The sequence below is a fragment of the Ambystoma mexicanum genome, chromosome 4q, assembly GCF_040938575.1.
Source record: "Ambystoma mexicanum isolate Mex_15411 chromosome 4q, UKY_AmexF1_1, whole genome shotgun sequence".
NCBI lineage: Eukaryota > Metazoa > Chordata > Amphibia > Caudata > Ambystomatidae > Ambystoma > Ambystoma mexicanum.
Window position 1 is genome coordinate 235,830,328 of NC_090928.1, and position 27,153 is coordinate 235,857,480.

Below are 27,153 nucleotides of genomic sequence, written 5' to 3' on the forward strand. Positions count from 1 at the left end.
ACTTCTGCCACGCCTGCCAGCATCCTGAATCACCTGCAAAGGAAGGGAACAAGAGAACATAAGAAGGAAAAGGCCTTACCTGCTAAATCTGCATCCCGGAGACATTTCGCCGACGATCCTGAAAAGGAAGACATTTATTTTTAAAAGCACATCGCATCGATCGCTGCAGCGCCTCATTCTACTCACCTTACAGGGCGCTTCCATGTTCTGCAGCGACCATCCGGATCCGCAGTCGCGCCCCAGCGCCTAGGAGAAAAAGACAATAACGAAGGTGAGAGAAAGAAGGGAAAGGCTAAATCTCCATGTTAAGACTTACCTGCTGGGTCATTCCCTTTTCATTTCGGGTCCGCGCCGCATCCAGGCATTTTCGGACCCCAGCCCCTAAGGGGAAAAAGATATCAGCGTAAATGAGCGAATGAAAAGACATTACCAAGACGCTCATTAAAGACTTACCTGATTTCCACAAGGATTTCACCTCTCATCTCAGATCGGTGCCAGTTTCCCGGCATTCCGTACCCCAGCCCCTATGGGGAAAAAGACACTAGCATTAGAACATTAATGCATGGACACAAGGGGAACCACTTATCAAAAACTTACCTGGAAGCCAAGCAAGTTTGGTTCTCACCAATCCGAAAATCCAGTGAAGTAACAGGATACCAACGCGCCCCCGCATCAGAAACCACCAATCCGAAAATCCAGTGAAGTAACTGGATACCAACGCGCCCCTGCATCAGAAGCAGGATGGAGAGCTCGTCCTTCCAGACCCTAAGGTGAGACGCTACGGGGAAGCACAGAAGGGTTTTGAGGAGGGTGAGAGGGGTAAGTGGGAGGCCGATTGCATTACCTCGCAGACAGTTAACCCCCTATTTTCACCTACAGAAGGATACTTCTGCGAGTCAGACAAGCCAGATTTGGGGCCCGGTCCAGTCCGTCTTCCGACCCCTGCGCATCACCTTAGACAAGGTCACAACAGCGCGAACCAGGCCAGCGCCTCCGTGGGAGTCAGGTGAGCGTTACATCCACTCAGAGAGGACGGAGGTTACCTGGCCAGGCGGCCAGTAGATTGTGGCCACAGTGAGAGAAAGGCCAGGAGAGAGAGAGAGCCTGCAGACCAGGCATTGAAAGAAGGAGTAGTCATGCATGGGAATGATAGAAGCAGGGATCCACTCCGGAAGGTCAAGGCTACACCCTCATCGGGACAGTTGGTTCTGGACGCGGAGAGGATCTTGTAGCCATTGGGAAGGAAAGTGTCAAAGCTTGTGACAGTATAACAAGAGGTGTCTTGCCTATTGGTTTGCAACATGAAACATTCTTGCATTGTTTTTAGTCTAGTATTTGTGTGATATTTTAATTGCAGTTACCTTCCTAGAACAGTTCATAGTACTGACATATATGGAGGAGTACACACACGGCTGCCTTGTCCAGCAAGGACTTTGCTGCAGAGGGTCAGTGCCTTGGTTGTTATGGACACGGAAGCGTGGACGTAGCGAAGCGTGCTATGTATCATCGGGCAGAGTCTTCTGCCACCTGCGTCGCTCAACACTGCAGCCTTGTCCTGCAAGGGCTTTGTCGCAGAGGGTCCGTTCTTCGGTTCCTATAGGCACGGAAGTGTGGATGTAGAAAAGCATGCTACGTATCAACGGGCAGCGTCTCCTGCGCACCTTCATCGCTCAACACCGTGGACTTGTCCTGTGAGAGCTTTGCCGCAGAGGGTCCGTGCCTCAGTTCTTATAGGCACGGAAGCGTGAAGACAGTGAAGCGTGCTACGCATCGGTGGGCTTCGTCTCTACACACCTGCATCGCTCAACACCGCGGCCTTGTCCTGCGAGGGCTTATCCGCAGATGGTCTGTGCCTCGGGTTCTTATAGGCACGGAAGCGTGGATGTAGCGAAGCATGCTACGTATCATCGGGCCGCATTTCCGGCACACCTGCGTCACTCAACACCGCGGCCTTGTCCTGCAAGGGCTTTGCCGCAGACCGACCGTGCCTCAGTTCTTATATGCACGGAAGCATGGACCTAGCAAAGGGTGCTATGCATTGTCAGGCAGCATCTCCTACGGGCCTGTGTCGCTCAACACTGTGGACTTGTCCTGCAAGAGCTTTGCCGCAGAGGGTCTGTGCCTCGGTTCTTATAGGCACAGAAGCATGGACATAAGGAAGCGAGAACTTGTCAACTCACCTGTAACCGAGGAAGGTAAACCCAGTTGGCACTGTCTTAAAATTGTGGAGAAGCTCCAAATGTACAGCTTGTGGCAGAGACACAGCAACATCTACAGGAGCTACAAGGAGAACTGGAAGTGGATGCACCCTACCATCAACAAGAGACAGCAGAAGGAAATTCAGAGAGAGCACCTCAGAGACAGTGAGTGACGGTGCAGTACCTGAACCCTTGCAAACTCTATAAAGAGACTCTCCAATTTATTGTCTGTTAGATTCCATCAGAGTACTGAAAGAAGAAGCTATCCTTACCTTACCTTGCCAGGGAGGAAGTTTTGTTTTGGAGCTCTTCATTATTTACAAAGGACCTTCTGTAACGTACTTCACTGTAACCCAGAAGCCCGGGACAATGGCAGAAGAAGGGTATGGGGAAGCCGGCAGGAGACACCAACCTTGACAACCTTAGGGGGATCAATGGAGGTTTAGCCTGGATCATTGGTCCATGTATCACCTGTCATCTAACAGGTTTATAAGAATAGAATAAAAAATCCATTGAACACATATACCAGGCTTGGTCTTGCTATTGACCCATGTCTGCAATATGACACTATCTTGAAGCCTTCCCAGAAACCTGCTAGACCAGAATAGCTAAAATAAAATGTGGATTAATAAGCGCCTTGTGCCACACCCTCTCCATCATTCCACAGAGTGCTCTTTGAAGATTGCATAATGTCTCACAGGCATTAAGTGCCATTGATGAAGCAATATGAAGCTTGTTCTTTGTACTGTAAACATTTAGAGGAAGCATTGGCTGTAGACCACACCACAGTCCATTCTCTTTCTGGTAGCCTCCTGCCCAGGTCGTCATGCCATTTTCCCTGAAAAGTAAGATATCTCTATGGGGAAAATCTGAGCATATTCTTGTTCAAGGGGAATAAAGACCGCCCTGAGACTACAGGACTATTAAGGACCCTCTCAAACAATATGGCACTACACAAGTGGAGAAGCAAGTGAGAGAGGTGCAGGTATTCCTCTTTTCTGAAATTCCAATGTTTGGTTTGCATTCGAGGAACAACTTGACTCTGTCTCCAATGAACTAGCCTTTTAATCTAGACTGAAAACATGTTTGTAATAATTGATGACTATGGCAGTTTTGCATTTTGGGTAAAAAGAAAGCTTATTATGATTCTGTTTATGTGTTCATTCAAATGACTAATTTGTGCTGTTTAGCCATTTCAAATCAGGTTCTCCAAAAATAGGAAACACCATCATATGATTACCTTGTTTTATTTTCCCAGGCTCAAAGAAGCAGAAGTTGTCTACAAACAGAAAATAGAAAAGGCTTCCTATAGTTCAAAGCCAAAACATCCTGGTGGAATAGTAAGTACAATAAATCTGAAGACAAAGTATTGAGTACAATCTGTCATGTGACTTTGATGACCTTTTTAATTGATGTAGTTGCCTTCCTCCACTTCTTTTTTCCTTGCATGTCACACTTTTCCTAATAGCAGCTGATGTGTTTCGCGACTACAAAATGCTACAGATACATAAAGCTGGCGGACCCCATAGGGATCGCCAGCATTTGTATGGCAGAGAGGAAGAGAGGCGGCGGAAACGCTAGTTGCGTTCCGCCCCTCCTCAATGCCATATAGATGCTTGAAAATGTGTAGTGGAGTGATTGAAAGGTGCATTACTCAAGACTTTTATGCCTTTGAATCTTGTTACACCACTATATAAAATTAGCCCCAAAGTGGTGTGACCTCTCCACAGCTGTTCCACTCCTAATCACTAATAATAATTTTATTTATGTATTTATATAGCGCTGTAACGCGCAGGCATCAGAGCGCTTACGATAAAACGTGGGACTTAGTGACAGGACGACAGAGATTAAGGTTAGAGTTTGAGGCCTACACTAAGGATTTGGGTTTTATTTGAAGAGCTGTGTCATAAGTTTCTTTCGAAAGGCTAGGTAATTTGATTCGGTTTTTAAATTCAGGGGCAATTTGTTCCATTTGGTGGTAGCCTTAATAGCAAAGGATCTACCTAAGCCATTTGATCTTTTTGTGGGATGAACACATAGGTGTCCTTTGTTACTGGATCTCAAGTTGCGGTTCGCTCATACCAGGAGAATTGCTTCTTTAGATATTCAGGTGCCTTTCCGTAGAGACAGGGGTGGACTAGTGTTAAGGATTTGAATAGTATTCAGTGCTCTATGACAAGCCAGTGGAGGCCCCTCCACTCGCCTGAAATGTGTTCACCTCTGGCTTTGCCCGTTATTGTTTGTATGGCATTGTTTTGAATTGTCTGGCATTGTTTTATGTTCTTAGCGCTGGCTCCGAGTAGGAGGGCGTTTCCGTAATCGAGTCTGGAGAGGATGGTGGCCCTGGCAATTGTTGTACTATTTTGTTTGTTGAGCAGTGGTCTGATGTTTCGGAGTAGTCTTTGATGGTAATGACAGTTTCTTTTGAGGTAGGCAACTTGGACCTCAGCCCCCAGTGATGCCTGTAGGTAGATGCCCAACGTCTTTACTTTTTCGGAAACTTTGATTACCGTCTCTTTGATTTTAAATGAGGAATAAGGGGTACCAAGATTTTTTCTGGCGCTGGTGGACCCAAAGAACGTGAGTTCGGTCTTGGAGCCGTTTAGGAACATCCAATTTGCCTTCATCCATTTTTCTATGAAGTTGTATAGGGTAGATAGTTTTTCACTGTATTGACTATAGTTCCTGCTGAGTTCCAATATCAGTTGCGTGTCGTCGGCGAAGTTGGTGAAAAATATGCCTAGTTGTGTTAACAATGTGCATAAACGACGCAAGTATAGGTTGAAGAGTAGCGGGGAGAAGCTTGCCCCCTGTGGGACGCCGCAGTTTCCAGGTCTAGTTGAAGATGCATGTTTGCCCCTTATAATCTTGGAATGTCTTTCTTGAAGAAAGGAAGACACCCAATCAATAGCCTTGTGGGGGCAGTTACCCGATAGTTCTAGGGCCTCCCGGAGCTTCCGATGATCTAACAATTCGAAAGCTGCCGAGAGGTCTAGGAGTATCAGTAAGCCCGACTTGCCTTTGTCGAGTATGGCCAGCATTTCAGTTTGGAGATCCAACAGAGTGGATTCTGTACTGTGAGCTCCTCTGAAGCCTGACTGTTGTGGGTGGAGAAGGTTGTTTCTATCCACATACCTCTGCAATTGTTCAGTAGCGATCTTATCAAGAACTTTCAAAAGGAAGTTGCAGTTCGTAAATGGCCTAAAATTAGAAGGGTCCTGTTGGTTCAATTCTGTTTTTTTTTGGGAGGGGTGTTACTGTAGCTGTCTTTATAATTGTAACGCTCACCTGAATCCCTCGGAGGCGCGGATCTGGTCTGGACCTTCTCCGAACCCTTCAGAGTCACTCGCAGGTCTTTGGCACCACCCTGGAAGGGCCCCCTCCTTACTGTGATCTTAATCTGGAGAGTGAGATGTCTGTGGGCAGAGAAGAAACTGGGGTTAGCGTCTGCCTGACAGGGTTTCAGCTCTTTCCCCTTACTGACTCTCCTACAACTCCCCTAGGCCGGACGTGCTCACCTTATGTAAGAAAAGGCGGCGCTCTCCATCCTGCGTCTGTGCAGGGGCGCTGTAGCCAGTTACTTCACTGGATGATAGCTCAGCCCTTTATTGCAGTGGTAGAGTCCAGTAGGCACGCCCGTCGTTAGCTGCACGAAAGGTGAGTGCCTTATATGAGTCTTTTAAATTGTCCTTTCAAAATGTTGCCTCCTTACAGGTCCGGTATGCTGATCCGGTAAGTGGAGAAGTTCGGAGTTTAGCAAGTAAGTAAAAGGTTCATCTGAATTGAAATGCACTTTTCAAATGTCTTTTCCCTTTTCTTTTACAGGTCGAGGTGTAATCGGCAATTAAGACTGATGCCAAAAGATCGTGCCGGAGGATGAACAGGTAACACCAATTAAGGCACGTGATTTGAAATTGAATCCTGAGCTCAATAATGTCCTTCTTGCTTTTTGCAGGTGCGGACAAATGGCGCTGAACGGAGCTCGCGGCGATCGAGACACAGGTAAGAAGATGTCGCGGAGTTATTGCTAACCTGTATTCTTTGTCGTTGCAGATGCTGGAGAATGAAGAATCGCGGCACGAGGCTTTGGAATGCGCCGGAAGATGGTAAGAGCAACTCTGGTATTTTCTCCTGCTATTCTAATGTTTTCGTTTTCCCTTTCAGATGTCGCGGAAGGCTGGAGCTGGAGTTCAGGAAGGTAAGTTGAAGATTTTCCTGTTTTCAGATGCAGAAGAAAAAGGATCAGCTGGAGCCGACACGGTGAGCGTCCTGCTGCTATTGCAGAATAACGCGAAGCACGTGAAACCAATCGGGTGTGGTTTAAATAGCCTTCAGTAGTGCTTAGGCGTCTCCTTCCACAGCTTTCAGAGGTAAGAAAAGAGTTCCAGTCTTGGGAGTGGTGCTGGCCCCACCCAGCAGTTAAAGTAGTTCTAGCAGGATTGGATGAAGAGTTCATCCTGCAGGTAGGAAGGCAGCATGGTCTGCAGGAGGTAAGTCCACCCAAGCACCAATCCCCTTTATATGAGCCCGGCGCTTCCAGCGCCGGGACTGGGTCCCTTTATGAGCATGAGCCTGGCGCCGCTGGCGCCAGGACAAGGTCCAAAAGGCCCCTAAGGGGGCCGGCTTGTGCCTGAAATAAGGGTCATGACCCTGCTTCCAAGGATGTTGGGCTAGGTCTGACACCTTGGAGGCAGTGGTCATGACAGCACCCCCCCTCAAGGCCCCTCCCAAATTGGTCTTCCCCGGAGGCTTTGGTTTGTTGGGGAAGGTCCGATGAAACCTTCTGATTAGACGAGAAGCATGGACATTTTCTGAAGGTTCCCAAGATCTCTCCTGGGGCCCATACCCTTTCCAATCAATCAGGTAATACAGTTTTGACTTGAAAAACTTAGAATCCAAGATGTTCCGAACCTCGTATTCGTTTTCTCCGTCTACTTGGATTGGCTCTGGAGGTTTAGGCAGGCAGGTTCCGGGTTGCATAGGTTTCAGGAGTGAAACATGGAAAACAGGATGTATTTTCATTCGAGTAGGCAATTCTAATTTAACCGCCACAGGATTTATCACAGCCGTGATCGTGTAGGGTCCCAAGTACTTTGGATTGAAGGTGCGTGGTCCTTTTAGAGACAGATGTTTAGTAGACAGCCAGACTTGGTCTCCTACTTGGTACTGAGGGGCCTCTTTTCGATGTTGATCAGCACCTTTCTTATAAGATTCTTTGGCTCGTTGAAGGTGTGCGACGGCTTCCTTAAATGTTTGAGTTATGGTTGCATGAAGATGGTCCACAGCGGGTGTTCCGAGATCTTGAGGCGGATCTAAATTAGAGGTCCGAGGGTGAACCCCATACATCAGGAAGAAAGGGGTTTTACCTGTTCCGGTATGTATTGAGTTGTTGTACGCATATTCAGCAATCCAAAGAATGTCCCTCCAAGTACCCTCTGATTGTTGTAACATGCAACGAAGATACTGTTCCAGAGTTTGGTTGGTCCTCTCAGTCTGTCCGTCAGTTTGAGGGTGGTGGCTGGTAGAGAGCCGCACGTCAATTTGTGCAAGACGACAACAACCCCTCCAGAAATGGGAAATGAATTGGCTCCCTCGATCAGAGATTAGGATTGAAGGGAACCCGTGCAAGCGAACAATGTTTTCAAGGAATTCTCGGGCTAGAATGGAAGCTGTGGGTAATCCTTTTAATGGAACAAAATGAGCCATCTTTGAAAAAAGATCAACAATTACCAGAATTGTGTTATATCCGGAACAGGGGGGTAAATCCGTGATAAAATCCATTGAGAGGGTGTGCCACGGGCATGGTGGAATGTCTATCGGATGTAGTAGCCCGGCGGGTCTTTCCCTCTGGCTCTTGTTTTGTGCACAGATGCCGCATGAGGCCACAAAGTCTTTGATATCCTTTCTCCAGGATGGCCACCAGAAATGTCTTTTAATTTTTTCGGAGGTTTTGGCTACACCTGGATGTCCCTCTATTAAGGAATCATGATAGCAGGTGATGACCTGTTTCTGTAAGTCATCACACGGTAAATAAAGTCTGCCTTGGAAGTATAATAGATCTTGATCTATCGTAAAATTCTTTCCTTTCTGCAGCCAAGTCAAGGAATCTTCGGGAGTTATTATTTGCTTGATCTTCTCTTTTATGTCGTCAAGAGACATTGTGTTGATAACTCCCAAAATCTTTTGTTCAGGGATTATGGGTACTGGTTCTGGATTAGCTGCGAGTTCGTTAACGCCTATTCGTGAAAGGGCATCCGCTTTTCCGTTTTTGACGCCCGGCCGAAACGTAATCACAAAATCAAATTCCGCGAAAAATAAAGCCCAACGGAGTTGTCTTGAAGATTGGGCCTTGGCTGACTTCAAATATTGTAGGTTACGATGATCAGTAATTACAGTGACAGTGTGCCGGGCTCCTAGGAGATAATGCCGCCAGGCCTTAAAGGCGGACTTGATTGCCAGAAGTTCCTTGTCCGTGATTGTGTAGTTGATTTCCGGGGCCGAAAATTTACGGGACCAAAACGCCACAGGGTGCAATTGGTGTGTTTCAGGATCTCTTTGTGATAAAACCGCCCCCATTGCAAGGCTAGATGCGTCGGTCTCGACAATATAAGGAAGTTCTGGACGAGGATGTTTCAGGACTGGAGCAGAAATAAATTTGGCTTTCAAATCCTGGAAGGCTTGTTCGGCCTCTGGAGTCCACTCGAATTTTTTGTTCTTTTTTAGAAGAGCCGTGATAGGTTGGACTATTCGAGAGAATTCGGGGATAAACCTTCGGTAGAAATTAGCGAAGCCCAACATGCTCTGTACTCCTTTTACCGAAGTCGGAGACGGCCATTTGGTGATAGTATCCACTTTTCTTGTGTCCATGTGAACACCGTTGGGTGACAAAATGAACCCCAAAAATTCGACTTCCTTCACATGAAAGGTACACTTTTCCAACTTAGCAAATAAACGATGGTGGCGAAGCCTCTGCAAAACTGCGGTGACATGTCGTCGGTGTTCAGCTTCTGAGGAGGAGTATACCAGGATGTCATCAATGTAGACGACTACACAAACATCAATAAGCTCTCGGAGAACGTCATTCATAAAGAACTGGAAGGCGGCCGGTGCATTACATAGTCCAAAAGGCATTACTTGATACTCGAACAATCCGTACTTTGTGCGAAAGGCCGTCTTCCATTCGTCACCCTCCCTGATTCGTACCAAGTGGTAAGCTCCTCTGAGATCTAGTTTTGTGTAAATGCAGGCGCCTTTTACTTGGTCCAATAGTTCGGGAATCAGAGGCAGCGGGTACCTGTTTTTGACTGTAATCTGGTTCAGGGCGCGGTAATCTATACACGTTCTCAGGTCACCTTCCTTTTTTGGGACGAAGAACAAAGCTGAAGAGGCTGGAGATTTTGAGGGACGAATAAATCCGTTAGCCAGGTACTGGTCTAAGTATTGTCTGAGGTGGAGATTTTCTGGCTCAGTAAGAGCATATATTCTACTGCACGGTGGAGTGGATCCGGGTATCAGGTCTATCTGGCAGTCGTATGATCTGTGTGGGGGCAAGGTGTTGGCCTGATCTTTCTGGAAGACATCACTAAACTCTTGGTATTCGGGAGGCAATTGGAGGTTCTCGGAAGCGGTGGCTGCCAGCCTGATGTCGGGCCGAGAATAACAAGTTTGGGCACACTCTGGAAACCGGATTACCTTGGCTCGCCAGTCGATCTGAGGATTGTGTTTTTCCAACCAAGGAACTCCTAGAATCACTTGAAACTGCGGGGCCTTGATTACATCAAACACGATTCCTTCCCGATGTCCGTCCTGGCAGAGCAGCGTCACTTCCACGGTGGTGTGAGAGACTGGTCCGGAAACTATTTCTGTACCATCCACGGTAGTGATTACATCTTTTACCAATTTAGGACATAAAGGAAGATTCATCCTAGCTGCCATATCTTGATCCACGTAGTTACCGATTGATCCGCTATCAATGAACGCTTTAATAGCATGCATACGATTTGGTTGGTCGGGGCTTATGAGGACCATGGGCAGTGCGAAATGCGAGGTCAAGGGACTGGCTTTTGCGCTCGGCAAGCGGACCTCTACGCTTACCGGGCGAGGTCGTTTCCCGATTCTTGTTGTTTTGCATCCTTATCGGAAGCTCCCAAGGCTTTCTTGACCGGTTTCACTGGACAATCTCGAAGGAAGTGTCCAGACTTCCCACAGTAGAGGCACAGCTGTAACTGTCTTCGCCTTTCTCGTTCCTTTTGAGTTAAAGGTCCTTTCACGATGCCTATCTGCATGGGTTCCACGGAATCATTACCTTTCGCAGGGTTTTGAGTCTTTGAGAACGTCCTGGTTTCAAATCTGGAGCGGTCGGCCTTTCTGTTCTGTAGTTGATGATCTAATTGAACTACTAGGTCGATATAATCGGAGCACTCTTGCGGAGGATTTACCACCTGCGCTAAGACATCTTTAAGTTCTCCACGTAGCCCCCTGTGGAAAAGCGTGTTCCTCTTGTCTTCTGGCCACCTGGTTTCAACCACCAGTCTGTTAAAAGACGCTATGTACGCCAGGAGATCTTGGTTACCTTGTCTTAGCGATAGGAGTTCATTGTCCAAGGCCTGCCCTTGTGAGTGTCGTGCGAACAACTTTTCCATACTGGCCTGAAAGTCTTGGAAGTTTTGGAGGATCGGATCATCCTGTGTCACTAAAGGAATGGACCAGTCCGCCGCGTTGCCACTAAGATAGGAAAGTACAAACGCTACTTTAGCTTGGTCAGTTGTGAATGCAGCGGGTCTACACAAGAAGTGCAAACGACATTGGTTGATGAATACTGCGTAACGTTTGGGATCACCTGAGAAACGTTCTGGTGGAGCCAGGGGCACATTCCCTGGCAGATTAATCTGCACCGGATTACTTGAGGTTGTAAGTGGATAACTCCCTCCCGAGGTAGTCAAAGGTGCTTGCCCAGCTTGAATTTGTAGCAATTGCCTGGCCAGGTCGTCCGCTCGTTCTTTGGAAACGATCAATTCCCTTCGTAAGGCATTTGTTTCTTGACGAGATGCATGTACCTCGGCCCTCAGCTCCCCAAGCAATTGAGCCAATTGGTCTGTATCCGAGGTTTCCATTGCGCCTGGGTGGGATATTTGTGGTAGGCTTCGCGTTCTGTAACGCTCACCTGAATCCCTCGGAGGCGCGGATCTGGTCTGGACCTTCTCCGAACCCTTCAGAGTCACTCGCAGGTCTTTGGCACCACCCTGGAAGGGCCCCCTCCTTACTGTGATCTTAATCTGGAGAGTGAGATGTCTGTGGGCAGAGAAGAAACTGGGGTTAGCGTCTGCCTGACAGGGTTTCAGCCCTTTCCCCTTACTGACTCTCCTACAACTCCCCTAGGCCGGACGTGCTCACCTTATGTAAGAAAAGGCGGCGCTCTCCATCCTGCGTCTGTGCAGGGGCGCTGTAGCCAGTTACTTCACTGGATGATAGCTCAGCCCTTTATTGCAGTGGTAGAGTCCAGTAGGCACGCCCGTCGTTAGCTGCACGAAAGGTGAGTGCCTTATATGAGTCTTTTAAATTGTCCTTTCAAAATGTTGCCTCCTTACAGGTCCGGTATGCTGATCCGGTAAGTGGAGAAGTTCGGAGTTTAGCAAGTAAGTAAAAGGTTCATCTGAATTGAAATGCACTTTTCAAATGTCTTTTCCCTTTTCTTTTACAGGTCGAGGTGTAATCGGCAATTAAGACTGATGCCAAAAGATCGTGCCGGAGGATGAACAGGTAACACCAATTAAGGCACGTGATTTGAAATTGAATCCTGAGCTCAATAATGTCCTTCTTGCTTTTTGCAGGTGCGGACAAATGGCGCTGAACGGAGCTCGCGGCGATCGAGACACAGGTAAGAAGATGTCGCGGAGTTATTGCTAACCTGTATTCTTTGTCGTTGCAGATGCTGGAGAATGAAGAATCGCGGCACGAGGCTTTGGAATGCGCCGGAAGATGGTAAGAGCAACTCTGGTATTTTCTCCTGCTATTCTAATGTTTTTGTTTTCCCTTTCAGATGTCGCGGAAGGCTGGAGCTGGAGTTCAGGAAGGTAAGTTGAAGATTTTCCTGTTTTCAGATGCAGAAGAAAAAGGATCAGCTGGAGCCGACACGGTGAGCGTCCTGCTGCTATTGCAGAATAACGCGAAGCACGTGAAACCAATCGGGTGTGGTTTAAATAGCCTTCAGTAGTGCTTAGGCGTCTCCTTCCACAGCTTTCAGAGGTAAGAAAAGAGTTCCAGTCTTGGGAGTGGTGCTGGCCCCACCCAGCAGTTAAAGTAGTTCTAGCAGGATTGGATGAAGAGTTCATCCTGCAGGTAGGAAGGCAGCATGGTCTGCAGGAGGTAAGTCCACCCAAGCACCAATCCCCTTTATATGAGCCCGGCGCTTCCAGCGCCGGGACTGGGTCCCTTTATGAGCATGAGCCTGGCGCCGCTGGCGCCAGGACAAGGTCCAAAAGGCCCCTAAGGGGGCCGGCTTGTGCCTGAAATAAGGGTCATGACCCTGCTTCCAAGGATGTTGGGCTAGGTCTGACACCTTGGAGGCAGTGGTCATGACAATAATAGCCGGTACACTGCGATCACAGAAGGAGGCATTAACCATCCTTCTGAGAAAAGGGATGAGCATGTTGTCGAATATTAATTTGGGAGGTATCACATTTTCAGGGCAGGATGTACAATTCATGCTAGTGAATGTTTTTTCCATGTCTTCTATGTATATTGGGGTGAATTAGAATTTTGGTTTAGATGGTTTTGTGAGTTCCTCTTGTAAGGCGGCCGGAATGGGGGGACTAATATTTTTACAGTTTGTTATGTTTTCTCGAGCTTTAGAAATGTTATTGAAGAAGGCCGTTTGGACTTTTTCACAGTCTTCGGCTGAAGGGTGGAATGGTGGGGAGAGGGATTTTGGTTTTTCGATTGATTTTAGTATTTTGAATAATTTCCCTGTGGAGTTTGCAGCCGTGGCAATCTGCTCGTTATAGTGGTTCTTTTTAAGTTCTGTGATTTTTGTCTTGTAGAGCATTTCAGTGTCCTTCCAGTTCCTTTTGTTTATTTCCGATGGGTTTTTTAAACATTTTCTATCTAATTTTCTTTTCAATATTTTGAGTGTTAAGGATTCTTCGTTAAACCAATGTTGATGGTTTATATTTGGTCTGATTTGTTTCTCTTTTTTTGGGGCATGAAGGTTGAGTATATCTTGAAAGCATGTATTGTAAGTCTGCACAATGTTTTCACATGTGTCTTCATCAGTTGTGGTGTTCATTACGAGGTCTATTCCCTGTGAAAGTATTAAGGGTGTGATTTTTTAAAGATTTCTGCCTTGTACAGATTTGGGTATGTCATTTGGTTTATCGATTTTTGTTTTTACGACAAGGTTACTTTCGATTTTGTGATGGTCTGACCAAATGCATGGGAGCGTTTTTGTTTTTGTCATATTGACGTTATGGGTAATAATCCAGTCTAGTTGGTTCCCTGAGATAGATGTAGTTTCTTTGCGTATTACCTTGTAGTCACAGTTTTGTACGCCAGTCTCTAGGTTAATGGCTTATTTGTCTAAGATATTGCCTCGCCATCTATTGATGTCACAGAGGAGCATTGTGCCTGTGTTAGTGGTTTTGAGGTTGCTTAGTATTTGGGTCAGTTCTTCGTTAAACACTCAGACCAACGAAGGCGGTCTATATACCACTATGATGTTTATGCAGCTTCAGATGCAATATTTTTCATCCTGCTATACATGCTATGACGAGGCCATATTTATTTTAGTTTCTGTATAGATAGCAGACACCGGCTTCCAGTAAGGTCACTCTCCTGCTTTATTTGCCTGCTGGCTTCTAGTCCCGACGAGTGTTCCAGTGCACCATTTGAGCTTGCTACATTGACGACGAGAGGCCAGAGAACCCAGCTTCTCCTACACTATGCAAGAAGACACACGCCCTCTCCCCCTGCCATCTACTGGTAAACCCACCATCCCTTGGACCCAGTCTTTGACAAATGTATTGAATCCATTGATGGTGCTAGGTATCTATCTTCCAGGAGAAAGGCCTTACTTTTGAATGCCCTAGGTTTGTAGGGGCAACTCATTTTTTAAAGCCTGTAGCCAGTGGGGCAACAACCATTGAGTAAATGGGGTTTTAGCCCCTTTAACGTGAAATGTTGGGTTATGTTGGCTTGACCTGGCTCATGACAAGTAGGACAAGACACAGTCGCTAAATGGTGCTTGCGGCTGCACTGTTAACAAAGGCCCGGCAATTGCGAATCTAAAGTATTTCATTGTTTGCAACTGTGTTCACATGCAGACACCTTTAGGCAATTGAAATGGTGATGAATGTTAGCACTTGCTTGTTGGGGAAGTGATTGGAAGGGTAGGAGAGGACAGGAGAAAGCTAATTCTCTCAGCAGTCCTTAAGTGTCTGGTTGCAGACATGAAGGGGAGAGTTAACTGCTTTTAATTGAAGCTGAAACAGAAGAGTCTCTTTAGAATGTGTAAAGAAGTTAGATGCCCCCACACAAGTACATTTTCCCCTCCCTTCACAGTCCCTCCGACCCCAAACTCCCTTCCCCCAAGGGGTTGTCTAGTTGCAATCCAGCCGGCAGCACACACACCATCTGGGTCCCCTTTGGTGCTGCCCCTTTAAGGGCTTCAGAACGCGGCGGAGTGATGTTGCACTCCGCCGCGTGCCTTTAAATAAAGGGGGCGTGTCCCAGCGGTCAGAGCGGGGACACCGAACCGAGCAGACGTCTCTGATGTGAGTCTTTGGGGGGAGGGGTCTCACGGGACATTGCGGGGCCTTACAGTGCCCCACAACATCCCCTTAATGAAGCTAGCACTGATGCTGACTTTAAAGAGGTGAAAAGAAGGCTGTCAAAAAGATTTTATAACAGTGAAGGCGTTTTGTTGCTAAAAAGTATGTTTTACGCACGTTAGCAACAACCAGATAAACCAGCAGACAACTATATAGTCAAACTGAGGTAGTTAGCTATGACCTGCGGCGCCAAAAGCTGCACTGCAGAGTGGCAGAGCTCACCATACATACTAATGGCAGCAAAGCCCAAGAGAGTTTCATCTCTTCCCAGACAAAATGCTCCAAATTTCAAGGTCGATAGAGGAGACTTCCATCAGAGGAAAGAAAACTACTTCCAGCAGCGTTGATTCAGAAGTGCACAACATGAATATCAGTCAAAGGGTGAGATACATGAAAGGTTGCCAAACCCTCACAAAAGGCGAGGTGGAAGATAACGTAGGGAAACTGTGTCCTGCTACAGCTGTGGCAACATAGGCAACATAGGCCATGCAGGAAGACATTGCAAGGGTACAGCCTGAGCAAAAGAATGTGCCAACCTCAAGAAAATAGGGCAGTATCCAAAGGTGTGCAGGCAGAGATATTGCAGTACAGTTGCGGCAACATCAGACGACAGTACCACAAGCAGTTATGAGAGCACTGTCCTGTGCATAAATGTCTCAAAGACCAGAAAGAAGTCAAAACTGCAATAAATTACAGGTTTACGACAACAATGTCCGCCTGATTATTGATTCAGGTTGAGACCTCACTGTAATCCTGCTTCAGACATTAGAGGAAATGGTAGAAGAAAAGATACACATACAAAAGTGTGCATAGAAGCAACAGCCTATGGAGGGTCGAAAGTGAGGCTGTTGGATACAAAAGTACTTCACAAGTGTTAGGAAGATTTTTCCACAGCGCTCTGTTAAGCGATATGAATCCATCTAACCAAATTGCAGAAGTTGTTCCAACCAAAAGATAGGCCAGACTCTAAAATGGTAGCTATAGCAGAGCATTCAGGCTGAACTCAAAGGAAGTAGAAAGTCTTGTAGTGACGCACATTTAATCCCCAAAGTAACCCCCAGAGAAAAAACAATACTGGTATACTGAAAAATATACATCATTAATAAAATCTCATATACAATATCTAGAAGGTCATATGAATACTTTGGGTTAACTATAACACATAGTACAACAAAGTACATATATACTAACAGCCATGGTCATTCAATAACCTACCCATTCCTAAATTAAATGTAGGCCCACTACCTAGTGGTAGGCACAATACATACAGGCCTCATCACGAGTTTGGCGGTAACCCTTAAATGCAGCGGTAACGCTATTACCGCCGCATATAAGGGTCCGCCAAATCACGGGCTTGGCAGATTTTCCCCCAGCTTTGAGCTGCGGGCAAATCCGCCGTGATTTTGATGATTTTCGGTGCTATTACCGCCGGCGGTAATACCGCTAGCAGTAATAGCACCGAACATTCCCCATTGGGCCCAATGGGGAATGGGAAATTCCTGAATGGGCCTAATGGGGAATGGGGACTTACCATTCCGCCAAACCCGTGATCCGGAGCTAATAGCACCAGGAGTTTGGCGGTAGGGCTAATAGACCGGGTGGTAATACCGCCGGGGTTAGCGCCCAACTCGTGATGAGGCCCACAGTGCTAAGAAGTGGAAAGAAAAGGGAATCCTAGACAACAATTAACATAAATGCATGTAGTCATTATTAGGACTCAAAATGACACACAGAAAACATTCACAGTGACACCCCACCACCTTTGCTACATAGTAACATAAATGATTCAAATGTACACCATAAATTAAATACAGCACCTACAGGGAGGAAAATGGGTTAACACTTTAGAACCAGCGCCAATCCCAGTGAGTCACAACAGTTAGGACACAAATAGCCTTTTAGCACAAGACCCATAAGGTAGAAATGCAATGATACAAAAATAACAAGACGTTTAACACAGTAGCAAGTCATTTACATAGACAGTATTGTGATGTAGAACGATTGAAAATGTAGTGGTACGGTTCCATGTCATTTAATCGCATGATATTTTTTTGTGGGTTTTTTTACTGCAATTTTTTTTTACGAAAAAACCCATCACATTTTTTTTACAATTATTTTTGGGGGGTTTCCCCCCAAACCCACCATTTTCTTTAATTTGTATTTATTCCCAAACTACCACACCCCATATATATAATTTACTAACCCCCCCTAAAAAATTCAATGTTTTTTTAAAAAAAACAATTTGTGGCAAAAAAACATGGAACAGTGAATCAACCCATTGAGTAGACATCTACAGTTTCATATTGAGTTATAAAATACAGTCACCTAGGGATTTGAACCCCTGACCAGTGATGACCCAGAGGAATGGGACCCCTGAGGAGAAGAAGCATTCACCAACACTTTTGATTGCATTAAAAAGTATAGACACAGAGGGCATCCTTACAGGTTTGGCGGTGCAGCAAAAAAGTGGCTGTAATTCCATTACTTTTTTGTTTGGGCTATTAGGTGGCGCTGAAAGTGAAACCTTCAAACTGAAACTATTGTCATTAAAATGAGAGCTTTAACATAAGAGCTTCAAATATGGGCTTTAAATGAGGGTCTGTAATGCTTTTTCAATGGAAATGACATTTGAGGAGGGATAGACAGTTGTTTGGTAATTGAATCCCTCCCATTCCCTGCCCCTAGTCATGCTAATCCCAATGGCTAATCCCACCCATTCCTGCCCATCTCAGAACTCTTTGAGCTCTTCCATGGTGGCAGCCATCTTAAATGACTGTCTCTAATGAAACTCTCTGGAAAAAAGCTGATACTAGCTGCCATCTTTGAATGCAAAAGATACCATGCATCTTAGTGTGGAAAATCTGTATTCAGAATATGTTTGATCTTTCTTTTGCTGAATGCAATGTAAATCCATGCCTTCACATTGATCCGTTTTCCTGTTTAAAGGGGTAGTTCACTCAAAAATGTTATGCTTTAAAAATGTTGGCCATAATAAAAAAAGTTATCTTGGCATTGTTTTTTTTAAAAGTTCTTGTGGAAAATAATTTTTAAAATGACCATTCAAGTGTTCATTGAAACCAGAGAACCTATTTAAGTGGAGAGAGAGAAGAGCTGATCTCATCAGGGCCGTGTGACGCTTACTGCACAGGTCTATTCACCTGCTGTTTTTATTCACTGATGCCTCCAAAATAAGGTTACTCCAGGAACTAACCAATACATGAAGAAGCAGATACACATACACAATGAGCCTCAATCACGCTGTACTGAGGCATGGCACCTGCACAGGGATCCAGCCGAAACATAAAGCTGTGCACCACAATTTGCCCATTTCCCAAAATCAAAATGTCATTACAATGCCATTTTGGCAACTAGATGTCATGCAGAATTTGACAGGGACACCACAGTGCTCACGTCAGAGCCCTGAGATCCTCTCCGACGTGAGCACTGTTTTCTGTGTGTTTGCCGGATTTTGCTCTCATTCAGGATTTCTAGCTGCCAGCAAGGTGGAGCATGCTGGCAGCGGGGAGCTAGAAATCTGAAGTGCAAGAAAAATCCTGCAAACACACAGATGACAATGTGCACGTCAGAGAGGATCTCAGGGCTAAAGACCCTGAGATCCTCTCTGACGTGAGCTCTATGGTGCTCGTGGCAAATTCTGCATGACATCTTTTTACCAAAATGGCTTTGTAGTGACACTTTGAGTGGGGGAAAAGGGCAAATGGTAGTGCAGCGCATGGCTTTATGTTTCAGCTGGATCCCTGTGCAGGTGCCATGCCTTAGTACAGTGTGATAGAAGCTTATTGTGTAGGTGTATCTGCTTACTCTGTGTATTCGTTGGTTCCTCTGGAATGACCTCGCTTTCAGGCATCAGTGAATAAACACAGCAGGTGAATAAACCTGTTCAGTAAGTGTCACATGGCCCTGATGTGATCAGCTCTTAGTTCCCTCTCTACACTTAAATAGGTTCTCCACTTTCCACTTTTTTAAATGTCGCCAGCATCAACGATCCCTCTGCCTGCATGCTGGAAAATGCTTTGCTCTCCATCTGCAATAAACGAAAAGCTCCCAGAAGGGGGCTTTTGCTTGAATTTTGCTGTGTGCGCACAGCACTAACTTTCACACACAAAACTGCTTCAGCTTAGAAAACAGCTGTCTCCAAGTGCTTGAAAATCAACATTTGAATGGTCATTTTAAAAATGATTTACCATAGAAACATTTTAAAAAAACAATGCCAATATATCTTTTTTATTATGGCCAACATTTTTAAAGCATAACATTTTTGAGCAAATTACCCCTTTAAGTAACTGCATTTGAAGAAGGAATTCCACTGGATCTGCATGTTGGGCACGTTGTGTATTCATTTTTAATCTGTTTTAGATCAACATTTCACCAGCACTAGGGTTGTTTTTTCAGTCCTTGAGCTGTGAGGTCCTGTGAGAGGTACAATACACTGAAAAGTGATGCCTCTTCCCGCATTGGGCGCTTTGTGAGAATGGAGTGTAAATTCATCCCGTAAATTCAATCACAATGGAGTGATTCATCCCGCGCCAGCTGAGGAGCGAGCAGCAGCCCCCACCCTACCTCAAAGACACAGGAGCTGGGCCTCCATCAAAAGGATGGTAAGCCTCGCTCTGTGCATTTCTTAGAAATCCTCTAGGGCATTTTATTTCATCATGCCTGAGGAGCAAGTCACTCCCTGAGGGACAACAAGGAAAAAAGAAAACAAAATTTCAAAATGTATTACCATTTTTATTTTCATTCTATTTTTTAAATGATTTAATTCCTATTGCCATCTCGAGTGTGACATCGGCAGAGAGGGACTTTGGAAGAAGTGCTCATGGTGCAACTTCAGTTGGGCAGCTTAACTCACTGCAGCCTCTTTTTCGAAAATTCCATCATGGCCGCCGCCTCATTGCATGACACAGAGTGCTAGCAGTGCCTGTCTGTCCTGCATTGTGATTGGCCCTGTTCCTCTCCTTGTGCTCCAATCACAGTACCTGGCAGGCAAACGCCGGCCCCCTCCCAAGGCCCACACTAAGACCCTGTCTGTGCCTGTCCGGGCCGAGGAGGGCCTGGAGAGCCACATATTCACATCTCTAACTATGATCCGCCCCCCTGATGAATTATTTGACTGCTTCACTGCTACTGATTCAAAGGCCATCCACGACCCCTGCTGTCGTGAAAGTGATTTCGGCTGACCTCCAAAACAAACTCTGCTGAGGTGTCTTCAGTGCTTTTCACCTCCTCCATCAACACTTTAACTATTGTCATTCCGTTCTCTGCATTTGTTACTCTCATTTGTTTTCAGCATTACCTATGCACCATCTGCATTACATTGTTTGCTGCCTCCATTTTAAAAATCGAATTTGGGTGTTTTCAGCCTTACCTGTGCACTATCTGCATTGAATTGTTTGCTGACCACCTCTATCTGGCGACTCTTAACACCCTCTCAGCCAACAAACACTCCCCTGACACCTGTCTCCTTCTTGAAGACATTGATCTCGGCATTCACGCTCTTACTGAGACTTGGTTCAATGCCAGCTCAGTCACTGTCTTTGGCTCCCTGACGGCTTCAAGATCATCTCCATTCCTCAACCTTACTGCACTGGCGGAGGGATTGCCTTAATCTTCCCTGAGTGGGTTCCTGCTTCCATCTTACCTACCCAGCCCTATTCCTCTTTTGAAAGCCTGGTTTGCAAGTTGGTCACCTCTCCTACCTCCACCCTGATCATTGCTAACATCTAACGGCCTCCAGGAACCACCTCCCTATTCCTCTCTGAATGGGCTGACTTCTGCTCTTCTTTACTTTCATCCACCTATAACCTTGATTTCAACATTCAACTGAACTCCCCTGGCTCTGCATCTACTCTATTCACTGACCTCTGCACCTCGCTTTCCCTCTCCAGTCTCCCTTCTGGGCCAACCCATCAGAGCGGGACACTTTCTGGATGCTCTCGTACACTGTGACCTCTCTCCCCCCCATTAGTCACCCTTCTCTCCTGGTCAGACCACTCTCTCCTCCCATCTGGGTCCCATTGGCCCCCTGACCGCCTCCCTTCCCCAAAGTCCCGCCAACCTCGTTCACTAACATCCTAACAAACTAGTGACTTTCCATCGCCAATGCTCTTGACATTCTTGCCCCTGTCATGAGGATCCGCCTGAAACCTGCCTTAAAGCATAACACTTGGTATGACACTGAATTTGCAGCCCTGTAACGAAAGTGCAGGGCAGCAGAATGGAAGTGGCTAACCTCAGGCTCGTCCTCTGACAAACTGGCCTGCCACCAGCTCCAAAGACAATACAGATTCACCATCTGTGCAAAGAAAAGAACCCACATTCAGACACGGGCCTCCAGTGAATTCAATAACTCGCCTGAACTTTTCAAAATCTGCAGGGAACTAGCCAACCCCTCTGTAGTCTCCTCCTCTCCCTCTCCTTCCCAGGCCCTCTGCAATGCACTGGCCTCACACTTCTCAGGACATTCTGACCACCCTTTTTTCACTCACTCCTTCCCCTCCTCTCCTATCACACCTGAAGAAGTTACCAGAGTTGTCCGCTCCATGAAGGTCTCTTCTAAACAGGTCTCCCCTTGCTCATCCGGGACTATCCAGGATAACATTGGCTCTCTTTCCCCTGCCCTCGCTGATTTCTGCAATCACTCTTTTGTCACTGGTTCTTTCCCCTCCCCCCTTAAGCACTTCCTTGTCCGCCCACTCCTGAAAAAAACATCCTCTGACCCTACCTGCCCTGCCAGCTAATGCCCTATCTCCATCACCCCTTTCCTGGGGAAGCTGTTTGAGAAGCTGGCCTTGCCCCAACTCAACTCTCACACTGAACTTGCTGTTGGCCTCCACGACCATCATTCCGGATTCCGAGCTTCCAGAGGCACAAAAACTGCTCTTCTGAACACATGTGAAGAACTGCTCACATCTCTGGGCTCCAACTCCCCAGCTGTCGTTATCTTTCTCGATCTCTCCTCTGCATTTGACACAGTTAACCATTCCATCCTCATGCAAAGGCTCTACGATACACTTGGTATCTTGGAACGGGCACTGGATAGGCTGTTCTCTTTCCTCACTAACTGCTCTTACCAAGTCATCCTGGGCCCCTGCTCCTCTCCTTCTTCCAGCTCCACTTTTGGTGTCCCTCAGGGCTCTATACTCTCCCCTTGGCTCTTTAACATCTACCTTGCTCTCCTTGCAAGCCTCATCTCCTCTTTCTCCTCCAACTTCCAGTGTTACGCAGACAACACACAGGTCTTCTTCAGACTCCCTGCTGACCCACTTGCACCCTCCATCATCCCTGACTGACAAGAGCTTCACCTGCTGCCCATAACATGGAAAATTGTTTAAAATAAATGCTTCAGGTGTGCTGTTAGCACATTCAGTTGCATGCACCTGACTCCCTGTTGGGCTACCAGACTTCCTGTCCCACCCCAGCCACTTTATTGGCTGGAATGGGCCAGAGCACTTCCTGGAATGACGGGGTAGAGGCTGGCGGGGGAATTTAAAGATAAGAGAAGTGCCTGCCTTACCTCTACAGCGTCTGTTCCCCTTATCCATACTCCCCCAGCCTTCTCCTTACTAATCGAAAAGAATACTCATGCTGTCCACACCCCGCCCCAAGTGCCACCATCTTATTTTTCCCTTCTCCCCCTGCCATCCCCAAGACAGCAGCACTGTCCCTCTCCCCTCTCACCAACATCCCCTTGTTCTCTTTCCCAGCACCTTTCCCAATAAAAAAATGACTGATGCTGCACCTCTAAATGTGCCGCCATCCCGCTTGGCCTCCACCCCTGGACCAGCCACCATGCGACTCTGGCTCGGCCTGCGTTGGGGCTCTAGAGCCAGACCCAAAGGCTTGGTCCTGGCTCGGCCCTACCCCAGTGTTCGCTGGCTCTGCCAGCTCAATTTAGAGTAAGGACATTACAAGAAGTTGCAATGAGTAAGTGGAAAAACAAATATCTTTGGTGTGAAATACATGTATGGTCACTGCTACGCACTTAATATTTACTTGTGACAATGAACTTAAATAAGGAACTTACATTAAAGACTTACTTGCAGACCCCTATTTGCTTCCTGTCTACTGCATACCACAAAACGATTGAAAAATCAGGCACTGCTATAGTGGTATTAACTGTACGCGGATAGTAGCAGGTGCAAAGCCCAGACTGTTGGCTCTGCCAGTGCTTGTTTTGGCTGTAACTGAATTACTGACACATTTACTGCACTGCCAAACTACAAATGGGAATTAACACCACCCTACCACCACTTGTAATCCAATGGTAAACCGACGGGACCAATTGGTGGTAGGGGTAATTAAGCTGATGTTCCTTTGAATTACTACCAAACTCATAATGAAGACCAGTCTTGTACCTCAACAGTGAAAAGTGACTACAAATTAAACAGCCACATTTCAGAATCTTAAAGTCCCCACAAGACCTTGTGAAAAGTAAGCACTTGGCATTATTGGTTCGCTCAAAAATATAGAAAAAGAAATGTACTATGGGATTATTAGTGGGCTACTTCTCAAATGGGATAGACTTTGAGTTTGTCCCGAATCTAACCACTTCTACGGTCTCATCGAAGTGCATAAGAGAATCTTTCAGAAAGAAGGAATACTGAAAGAAAATAGGGACTGACAACAGTGTTCTAACGTATCTTTTTGATTTGGTCACCCCAAGAAGAGGGAAAGAGAAGGGGAAGGACGGACCATTGGTGCTTACCCCAAAAGTCAAAGATCTGGCCAATATTCCAGGAGATGAGGCACTCCAAAGATTGGCCAGCATTGATACTACATTATCGAGTGAGGAATCATTTACCCAGGGCACTAGAGTTCTGGAGTCTATATGTTCCAAATATGCCTCGTTGAAACCCAAAAGTATTAGGATCTCTAAATCCTGGTTCACTCCAAATCTCATCCCCCTTCGGAAGAGGGCTCGCCAAACAGATGAAGAATGGAGAGACTCCAGATATATTGATATTGATATTGACATTTTATTCCTATCGCGCTCGTACAGAAGTGTTTCATTGGAGAGTGCCGAATTAGCACTGAAGAACTATAAACAAGCTATGTTTAGGACCAAAGGGGACTTTTGTCAGGATCTGAGTCTACCTCCCCTTTCTCCTCACCTGACTCTCCTGAGGTGGATTCTTGACGGCCGGTTTCAGTCTTCTGGAGTCTCTTTTTAATCCTTGCACCCTTGCCCTTGGGTGCTCGAACCTTCTTTTCGTGCAGGTAAGGTCTAGCCCCTCCGGAGGCCACCTTGACAGAGGCAAAGACCTGTCCTAGGGGAACCCCAGGGGGCCAGCCTCCAATCTAGGGAAAAAGCACGAGGCAGAAAAAACCCTAGTTCATAGATGGTCTTGATGATGGGTCGAAGAGATGGCACAGATGCTCAGCAGCTCTTGTTGTGGATCCAGAGAGGTGAAATATAATCCAATGGTAAACTAGATAAACTTCGCAGAGGCGAGCGAAACACAGATATGACTGGGGGTACGGAATCAAGTAAGAAGGGAGCTGCCGAGCTGCCGAGCTGGCAGTGGACGAAAGGCAGCAGAAAAGAATAGAGAACACGGTGCGAAGAAGTGGCACTGCGTTCAAAAGGTAGGAAGTTGAACCAAAACTGCTGGCGGATAGGAAGGCGCTCTAAGCAAATGAAAGTATTGTTGACAGTACAGAGCGACAGCGACAAGGTAGAATGTGAAAGTTAACTGGGGAGGCAAAAGTAGGAAGACGGAAACGCAGAAAGGATAGATAGGTAAAAGAGGAAAGGAAACGAGCGTAGTACAGGCTCGCTACGGGAGGGCTGTAGAAGGAGCAGAAATCACAGAACGAAGATACGAGTAAGCAGCACTCGGAGCGTTGAATGAAACAGCAACAGATACAACGCGCCGAGCAGGGGGGCGGAGCCTGCCTTTAAAGGCACCGCGCCATGTTGGATGAGGACTAGAAAGATCCTCGGGGTCGGAACTTCCATCGACTCCAGCATTTCCAATCCTGGTTCCTGACAGTATACCTCTTTCCTCTCGGGGGACCCCCAGGCTTGCCCGGGTGGAGACAATGGAACTTCCTGAGAAGTCTGGGTGCGTGGATGTGGCTAACTGGTTCCCAGGACCTTTCTTCCACTGGATAGTCCTTCCAGTGTACCAGGTATTGGAGTCTGCCCTTGCGGTATCTGGAATCCACCAGGTAAGCCACTTCGTATTCCTCCGGAATACATCGTACTTGGGCGCGACCCTTGTGGATGGGTCTAAGGAACGGATCTTCCTTATACTCCTTAAGCAAGGATATGTGAAAAACCGGATGAACTCTCTTGAGGTAGTCCGGAAGTCTGAGCCTGTAGGCTACCGGATTGATTTGTTGAAGGATAGAAAATGGCCCAAGAAATCAAGGGGAAAACTTCCCAGCATGAACCCATCTCGGTAGGAATTTGGTTGACAACCAGACCAGTTGTCCCACACCCCAGTTGGGATTAGATCCCCGGTTCTTATCTGCCCATCTCTTTTGAGTCTGTAGACTGGCCTGGTGTGCCTTCTTGGCAAGACCATGTATTTCATATATTTCCTGCAAGATACCATCCAAGGCAGGGATCCTTGTGGCTGGAGAACTAAGACCCGGTAGATGTTGAGGACGATACCCATATGTGCACAAAAAGGGGCTCATTTGGATAGAGGTATGCAGAGTGTTATTGTATGCAAACTCTGCTTGCGAGAGGAAATGGTACTACCTCTCCTGCTGTGGACTGCAGAAGCACCGCAAGTATTGTTCTAGGCTGGCATTCAGCCTTTCTGTCTGCCCGTTACTCTGAGGGTGGTAACCCGAGGAAAGAGCGCGGTGGATTCCCAAAGTCTGACAAAGTGAAGTCCAGAATTTGGACGTAAACTGAGGTCCCCTGTCCGATACTATAGTCCGGGGTAATCCATGCAGTCGGACAATGTCTCGAAGAAAGACCTCAGCGGTCTCAGAAGCGGATGGTATCTGCCTGAATGCAGAAAAGTGGGCCAGCTTGCTGAAGGAGTCTATTGTGACCATGATTACTGTCATGTTGTTAGAAGGAGGGAGATCGACAATGAAGTCTGTAGACACGTGTTCCCATGGTCGTGATGGTAAGGAATGCTGCTGCAAGAGACCGAGTGGTCTGCCAGTGCGGCATTTATTAGAAGCACATATAGAGCATGAAGTGACATACTGGTGCACATCCTTTCTTACCCTTGGCCACCAGAATCCTCGTTGCAGCAATTCATAGGTCTTTCGGATACCGGGATGTCCTGTCAAGGGAGAATCATGACACCAGGAAAGAATGAGTTTCTGCAGACTTTTAGTGGGAATGAAAAGTGCGTCTTCATGGTAGTACAAGCCATCACTACCTAAGCGGACCGAAGAAGGGAGTTCTGTGCAAGCCTGATATTGAGGTATCAGGTCTTGGAGGAAGGAGACAGTAGTTGCAAAAACCTTAAGATTGGGGAAAATACGGTCATGCCCTTCGTAATTCCCTGAGCTGTCCCCGATGCTTCGTGACAAGGCATCCGCCTTCTTATTTTCAGAGCCGGGAATGTAGGTTATCACAAAATCGAATTGCAAAAAGAAATAAGCCCACCGGGCATGTCGGGCATTGGTACACTCCATTTGTTGGAGAACCCGAAGGTTACGATGGTCAGTTCTGATCACAAAACAATGGGCAGCGCCCTGTAGGAGATGTCGCCATTCTTGACAGGCTAATTTGATGGCCAACAGCTCTCTTTCCAGAACATAGTAATTGCGTTCGCTGCTGGTGAGGGTCTTAGAAAAGTATGCCACTGGGTGTTCATAATCATCCGCGGCCTTCTGCAATAGGATAGCACCTATCGCTCCTATCGATGCATCAGTCTCCAAAATGAAAGGCTTGGTTTGGTCTGGTTGTACCAGAACAGGAGCAGAAGAAAAACACTCCTTAAGGGTTAGAATAGCCCTCTGTTGTTCCTCTCCGAAGGCAAACTTGACACCCTTCTTTAGCAGGGAGGTAAGAGGAAGCACTAGGTTGGAGAAGTTGGGAATTAACCTTCTGTAAAAATTGGCTAACCCTAAGAAGCTTTGTAGCTCCTTGACGGTGTTGGGTTCTCTCCATTCCCTGATGGCCTTAACCTTACCTG

General features: G+C 46.6%; 1 protein-coding gene across 1 annotated transcript in view; it reads left to right on the forward strand.

Annotated features, from left to right (window-relative positions):
* LOC138467625 (formin-2-like) overlaps positions 1 to 27,153 on the forward strand; it is a 629,879-nt gene that overhangs the window by 584,787 nt on the left and 17,939 nt on the right. Inside the window, exon 17 of the mRNA XM_069607785.1 lies at positions 3,457 to 3,538. Coding sequence (XP_069463886.1) covers positions 3,457 to 3,538 — 82 coding nt within the window. The remainder of the gene's footprint in view (positions 1 to 3,456; positions 3,539 to 27,153) is intronic.